The following is an 8,058-nucleotide window of genomic DNA, read 5'->3' on the forward strand; positions in this document are numbered from 1 at the left end:
AAACATTGGGAAACAACCTACTCCTCCCAACTGCCGAGTAAGAGGACCATGGTGAATGTCAAGGTCAGATTAGAAATCTGACTTACTCTAGGCCAAATTGGCTACATCATGGGCCTGGGGGATTCATGGGTTAAACTATTCTGGGTATTGACTAATCTTAAGGCTTCAGAGGGCTTCTATTTCATTAGTAGATTTCCTAAGTCTATTTCAAATCAAGCAGAAATGCTATAATAAACATGAAAGCTCTGGAAAATGCAAAAAAGGAAAACCTCTCTTGGAAGGAACTTGTCTCAAACTAAAAGAAACCATAGTACATAGCAGAGTGCGAATACTGTTTTCCATTCCTCTACCAAACACTTCAAACAGTCCCCCTTGCCAAATCAACGAGACACTAGAAATGAAAACTAAACAAGTGTAAACTAAATTTTGTGGGATTCACTATTTTTTTAAGTGATGATAAGGAGCAGGAAGTCTCAAAAGGGAAAGAACATAGAGTCCCAGTTTACCTTCTCAGATCCTCTCCATCGCTAATATTCAAAGAACTCAAAAGTTCAAATATACTATGGGCCAGAGCAATCCAGGGCTGCCACCTGGTAACCTCTACATTCTTTGAATATAAGGCTTATGTTTTATTCTCTGGCACAAAACACAAAGTCTGGCATGTTGTACATGTTTAATAAACATGTACAAAATACTCATGGTTTGAGGACACTAGAAAAGGTTCCATTTGACTTTGGAACCAAGAACATTTATGTTTCACATGAGCAATGTTTTTATTTATGTTTTTGTTTTTATCTCATAGACCTTGTGGACTAGGACATCCTGGCTACTAAAGAGGTTTAGGAGCAAGTGTGTGGCTCACCTCTGGGAAGGTTATACTCTTCACTGAAAGCCCCTTAGCCTCATTCCTGGTCCCATTTTATCATCACCCCTCCCCCCCCCGACACACACACACACACACACACACACACACACACACACACACTTTATTTTGTATTCTCTTCCTGTTTCTCTCTAATGATCTCTTATATTGACGCCTACATCGAGCATGCCACCTGGCACATTAGAGACATTCAATAAACAGTGATTTCATTAAATTTCTAACCCCTCTCTGAAATTAGACATTTTCCTTTTTTATAAAAGAACAAATGAAGAATGAACCTTTCCTCTGAGGTGACCCTGAGAATTGATAGCTTCCTTCCTACCATCACAAGGAAAAGCAGGCTAAGCGGTGAGGTTATTCAGCCAAACACCCTCTTCGCATTTCCCCCACTTCTCCCCATACCTTTTATTTTCAGGGCAAAGGCCTGTCACTTTTTGCTTCACACAGGCCTAGCGAAGCATGTCTGAGCAAAACCCAACAGGTAGTTTCTCAAAATTTCTGTCCATTATGAGAGTAAAAATGATTCTATTAACGTAAAAGATTCTGGAAGTGAGCCTAAGAAAAATCTTTCAGTTGCTTTCCAAAGAAGTGGAGAGAAGATACAGTTGCTGGCTCTTCTCTGCCACGGAAGGGAAAGGACAGTCTAGAGAAGTTGACGGTGCCCAGGTTTCTTCAGCTGGGAGAGAAAAGGTCACATGTGGGGGTCATCTCTGTGGTTTTCAGTACTAAGGAGAATTTAAGGGATTTGGATAAGCAGAGAGATTTATTCATAAAATACAGATTAAGAAGAGAGATGTGAGTCTAAATCTTCTGCTGAATGGTTGTCTCAGAGGTTTGCTAGGTCTATAAATTCATATAGGTAAGGTACAAAAGAAATGACCAATAGCCATGATAAAAATATTAACATTTTGATTAGTACTTAAGTATCTTATACACATAAAATTATTGTTCAGATGTTCCTTTGTGTCATATATCATGCAGAGTCTAAAAGTTAAGCCTTTCCTACCCCACACCTCCTACTAAAAAAAGAATGATCTAAAAATGATGGAATTTTTATCTTCTTAATCTACATAACATTTTTCCAACAAATTGTAGCTCACTTAGTAAAGTTTCCATTTGTTGAAATGCATTCTATGTGTTCTAAACCAATCACATCAATTTATCCTTCAAGTACATGATGAAATCATAAGATCACTAAATCTTCACCCCAAATTCATTCCAGCCTCAGAAACATACACATGCCTACAGTTGGAGCCACAGAAACAGAAAACTAGAATTCAAATATAGGATTTAGCATGTCAGATCTCCTTGGACACAAAAGGAGTACAAGACAAGAGCCATCAAACTGGACTTCTTCAATAAAACCCACATAGCTAGACATCTTGCCCTCCTTAGAATTTTCATTTTAGTATGTAGCACTCAAAGACTTTAGGATATTATGTGGACAACTGTGATATTCCAATAGGAAAATATTAATGAAAATGTATTGATGCTTTAGGCGTATTTATCATTTAACCCTCACACAAACCCTGCCACGAAGGCTCTATTAAACCCATGATATAAAGAAGTTGATTCTGATGAGCCAAGTAATGTGCTTATAGAAGCACAGTAACATACATAAACACAAGTCAGAGGCTCCTTAGACCACTTCACAAGAGAAGGATCCATCAATAAGAAAAGTAAAAGAATGACTGACATAGGACAGTTTTCAGGGATCAATCAGAACCTGGTGGGAGCCAGTTTATGTGTGTTGAAAAATGGCAGATGGCAAGGTTAGTAAAAGCTAAAAACACTAAGGCAGAAGAATCTTTTTTTCACTAACAACATGGTGTTGCAGGTACCAAGTGTCACTGGCCCTCGGGACCCAAGTCCGACAACTTATGGAACATGCCTCATCTGGCCAGGCCAAATGTGTGTATTTGAGACTATGATAGCTTGAAACTGTAATAAGCAACTCCTGCTTTACAGCCTGGTTAGACAGTCTCAAAGTAATTAATATCTCATTTTATTTGGAAGAATCTTACCTAGTGACAGAATTATTCTCATTTGGCTGACAAACATTTCTTGAAAAAAAACATTTAAAGCCACATCAAATCACAAGAGCATAAAAAAAGAAAAAACTTCAATTTTAATAAAATGCTATTTTTACTGAGATGATTTCAATAACTTAGCACTGTTAACCACTGAAACCACTACTATAAACTATCCTAGCTCAAAAATATACGGAAGCCTGATACATTCCTAATTTAAATTGGCTCTGTTTGAATCCAACCACAAATGGCTTGTCTGTGATTTTTTTTTTAAATCTTTTTCTTCAAAAAAACATTCAAAAATTTTTATGGACATGACCTTGGCAGCATTGAAGAAGGAAAAAAATATGTATCCCCTTATTGCCTAAAACCCTTTTGATCCAGAAGGCATCCAACTGGTAGAAAATTTGCTTCATGGAGTTATAGGCCAATTTCAAACTAAGTTATAACTCTTTGAGAAATTGTGCTTTCTTAGAGATACCTCCAAACCCTTAATGTTCTGCTAGTACCAGCTCTCTACTGTATTCACATTATGAGTGTACTTACATTTATTCTTAGCTAATTAAATTTGAAAGGTGTCAACCATTCCTTGTTATGAGAACATTACTTTAAGCCTAGTTTATGATAAATGCCAGCATGCTCATTCTCCATTTTTAACTAATCAAAGAATCTTCCTGGTGTTTATAGTCAAATAATCCAATGATGACAGCACAGCAAACAAAGCAAGATGCCACTATACCCACTAATAAAATCAAGGGAAAGAGTAATCCAAATGTACTCTAGTAGCAGAACACATTCCACTTCTTTTACGGTTTCCTCCTGTGAAATCTACAAGTCAAACTGCTCTGCAACTCCAGGTCTTACACCAAAGCTCCCATCAGTGTACCTCAAAGTTCACCAACAGCCCACCTCATCTACATCATTGCCTACAGCCATTTGAGTTGTGCACTGTACAATCCTAGGAATATCAGTCGCATTGTAAAAGTCATAGAGGTGAACATTTATAATCACAACTAATAAATTGGTAGTAGCATAAAATGTGTTTTTTCATAAAATCAATGTATAACGATAATTTTTCAATAAAAATTAGTTTTTTTAAAAGAGGAAAGAGTTTTCTAAATCACACTAAAACACTCCATAGAATAGCGGTGATCTTGTCACAAACCAATTTAATTCAGAGAAATCAATGAAATTAATCATTTGATAGCATGTATAACAAGAGACGGGGATTTTTTTTTTTTCAGTTGGGACTCACCTTACCATAGAGAGGGGAAAGAGTTAACCAGGGATCCGCACATCTCCAGAAAAGTGATTAAATCACTTTTTCGCTAACTTTTTGAAAAGTTAGATTCATTGTTGTATCCGTTTTGGCACTGTCCATTCACAGATCAAGAAAAGAGAATCACAGAGATTTCATCTTCTTAGAAACTGCTTTATAATTAGAAAAAATGTTCAAAAATATATCCAATAAGTATTTTTTTAACTAGGAAGTTATTTAATTCCATCTGTATTCAGAGAAGAGAGAGGAGAAAGAGAAAGGAGGACAGGAAGAGAGAATGGAAAAAAATATATAAATTGGGGTAATGAGAGGGGGCAGGGAAGAAGAGAAAAACAAAAAAAGAAATCAAAGGATATAAGTATGTAGAAAGGAAGACAGGAGAGACATGGAAGAGATGTAGCAAGAAAGATAAGAGAAGTAGAAAGATCAAAGGAAAGATGTAAGTTCTCGGATGGGTGCTGGTTGAAAAGTAAACTGATTTGGTATTTTAATTTTCCTTCATTTATGGACAGAGTTGCTTTGTTATGCAACTGGGAGTGAACCGTTCATCACAGCTCTTTATTTAATATCCTCATACTTTCCGAGATTCTTTTTTCAGCAACCCACCATGAGTATAACTGTTTGTTTGTTTGTTTGTTTTTACTACAGTCACAAGATGACCAAGGTAACTTAGCTAAATAAATTAAGCCAAGCCAAAAAGATGAGAAACTACTTTCCTTGAGAGAACTGGTAGCTTTCGATGTTACATGGACAGTTGCAGACAGACAACAGAAAGGTCAATACTCTGATTCCATGGAAGAGTATGTTTAAAAGGGAATAATTTGGCCTTTGAGCAACACTTCTCTTGCTCAGGCCTGCTTCCACATCTGGAAGTGTACTTTTCCTTCTAATAAAGCTTTTCTTTTCTACTGTAAAATAAATAAGATAGATAGATAGATAGATAGATAGATAGATAGATAGATAGATAGATAGATAGATATTAAATAGAAGTGAATAATTAGAACCTACTATGCTTACCTATAACAAAAAGAATTCATTGAAGTTATTCAATTTTAACCAATATTTAAACTTTTATGAAAGAGCTATCAAAGTACATCTTGGTTTGGATACCAAAAACATTGTTTTAATCAATGTGTGAGTTCTTAGAGTTTCTGGAAACACAAGTTGAATATGAAAAAGAATAATCATCATAGTTATTTCACAGATCAAGTTGGTCTCCATACCTCATCCCCTTCTAGACACACACTTGCACACACAGACAAGAGTAACTTCTATTAACAATCTATATTATTTTTTACAGTGCTCCTATATACCTAAGTGTGGAAAAAATTTTGAAGAATCCATGTCCCTGGTGAATGTTGTCATGGAAAACTTCAGGAAGTACCAACAATTCTCCTGCTATTCTGACCCAGAAGGAAACCAGAAAAGCGTCATCCTAACCAAACTCTACAGTTCCAACGTGCTGTTCCATTCACTCTTTTGGCCAACATGTATGATGGCTGGGGGCGTGGCAATCGTTGCCATGGTGAAACTCACACAGTACCTCTCCCTGCTCTGTGAGAGGATCCAACGGATCAATAGATAAAAGCAAAAAGCAAAATGGATGAGATCATTTTCTTTAAAGCTCAAATACTGTTTTCTTTCTTTCTTCACCAAAGAACCTTAAGTTTGTAATGTGCATTCTGTTATGAGTTCCTTAATATATTCTTATATGTAGAGCAATAATGCAAAAGCTGTTCTATATGCAAACATGATGTCTTTATTATTCAGGAGAAGAAATAACTGTTTCGTGTCAGTTGGTTGTTTTCATAATCTTGTTTTGATGCTGGAACTAGTACTTCCTTCTCTCGTTCCACCAAAATAGGGCTCAGTTATTCATTTGCCAAGCTTTGTGGAGGAATATAGACAATATCAGTGCGATAAGGTCTGTGTTCTGAGTTGTCAGATCTCTTGAAGACATTTCTACAGTACTTTTCATTATTCATTGTTTACCAAAGCTACAGCCAAAAATATTTTTTCTTTTCACTCTCAACTGAGCCCTTAGCAAGTGAAGAGACCAGATTTCCTCACTAAAAGATGTTAATACATTCTCCTTGTATTTTTACCATATCACTGTAAAGAAGAGGGGAATCTCAACCAGCTATTTTTCTTTTATTATTTTTTATTCATAACTTTAGATTTTTAACTGATTTCCAAAAAAAATAAGCTGTTTTCATTAACCAATTCTATAATCTTTCCCTGTGATTTAAAAAGAAAATGAATACAGCCCCTTTCCATGTAAGACCCTGCTACTGTGTGAGGAGATGACACTTAGGAGGAGTTTCATTACCTGTGAAGTGAATGAATGTTGAGTGATAACTCCATTACAATCTAGGAAAGTCTACGTTACTAAGACATTTGTGTGAAAATCTTTATTCTATTTCGACTGAATTATTAGATGGTCAAATTAAGATCCTACTTGCTGGTCAAGACAAGTGAAATGATTTCAATGGGTAAATCTGTTGTGGCAAATTAACATGTTGGAATATTGCTCTTCGGGAATTTATGTTTAAGTTAATGAGTATGTAGCCTTTTTCTTTCTAACATTTGTTCCCTATTGGGATTTTAAAGCTGTGTGCACAGAATATTTGTCACCTCTACATGTTTTATTTTTCTATTTACAATTGCCTTTTTTTTGTTGCTAGATTTTATACACAGAATAGACCTTTTTTCCTAGCACATACTTGAACTGAATAACAGATTTAAAGAAAGCTTTTGTTCATATTGCCATTCACTTATTGTGTCAGGGTGGGGGGTATATGGAAGTGGTTTTAAACAAAACATTGCATCTTTTATTTAACATCGATATCAAAAGAAGAAGACAAACATCTATCTTTCTCACCTATACTTAAGTACCTTTTTGTAGTTTTCTAGGTATTGCAAAATTTTACAAATTATATTTGTGGAATGAATGGTAAAACTAATCTGATGAAATGAAAGTATTCTGCAATATTGTAATTCATAGTTTGACTTTTCATAAGCAAATAAATCCCTAGAGTATAATCAGGACTTCAAATGTGTAATCAAAATTTTTAAAAATACACTGCATCAGCAAGGTTTGAATACCTCTTGCATTTTAAGCTCACAAGCTCATGGTAGTCCGAAAACCTATGACTTACTATTTTTAAAAGTATGTAAAGAGATTATAAAGAAAGTTTCTTTAACACCCAAACACATATGCACAATATTATGAATATTTAGAAAATATCATGGAAAATATCATTGATTCCTACTCCACCTTAAAAATGTAATTCTGAAGACGATAGAGAAATCTTTGTGACAATGGAGACAAAAATTTATAATCTTAAATGTTCCTTGAGCCTTCTTTAAGTGATCTAAGGACGAAACTTAAGCAAGTGAAATTACTAGATGAGTTATGATTTTCCTCTGGATTTTTAATTAAAAATTGCCAACTGAGATAAGAATGGAGATATCTCAAAATAATGACACCAAAAAGAAGTTAACTACTGCTTTCTTGAGTAAGAAAGTCAATAGCTCCTTCAAGTAATTTAAATGTATACACAATTAAATGCTCATTGTTAAAGGAAGAAGAACTGGGACTAACAATGTTGTAAATGCTTCGTATTTGTTAACTAAAATCTTTACAAAAACCCTAATTGGGGGAAGCTCTGTTATTATCCTATCCTACACATGAGAATGTTGAGGTTCAGAGATATGAAGTAAATTTCCCAAGGTTACACAGATACCAAGATGGCAGAGAGTTGAGGAAATACCCAGCCATTAGCTTCCCCCATTATGAAAACCGCTTCCATGGCTTTGAGATCTTTTAGATTACGCTGAAGGATGCTGAGGTTCGAAAGAGATTA

At 35.2% G+C, this 8,058-nt stretch overlaps 1 protein-coding gene across 2 annotated transcripts in view; it reads left to right on the plus strand.

The window, feature by feature from the left end:
• Positions 1-7,270, plus strand: part of KCNMB2 (potassium calcium-activated channel subfamily M regulatory beta subunit 2) — a 212,621-nt gene extending 205,351 nt beyond the window's left edge. For both annotated transcript variants that reach the window (XM_016158467.2, XM_016158555.2), the window contains exon 5: positions 5,493-7,270. In XM_016158467.2, coding sequence (XP_016013953.1) covers positions 5,493-5,777 — 285 coding nt within the window. In that variant the 3' untranslated portion in view covers positions 5,778-7,270. The remainder of the gene's footprint in view (positions 1-5,492) is intronic.
• Positions 7,271-8,058: the final 788 nt, after the last annotated feature.

The sequence above is a fragment of the Rousettus aegyptiacus genome, unplaced genomic scaffold, assembly GCF_014176215.1.
Source record: "Rousettus aegyptiacus isolate mRouAeg1 unplaced genomic scaffold, mRouAeg1.p scaffold_m13_p_4, whole genome shotgun sequence".
Lineage (NCBI taxonomy): Eukaryota > Metazoa > Chordata > Mammalia > Chiroptera > Pteropodidae > Rousettus > Rousettus aegyptiacus.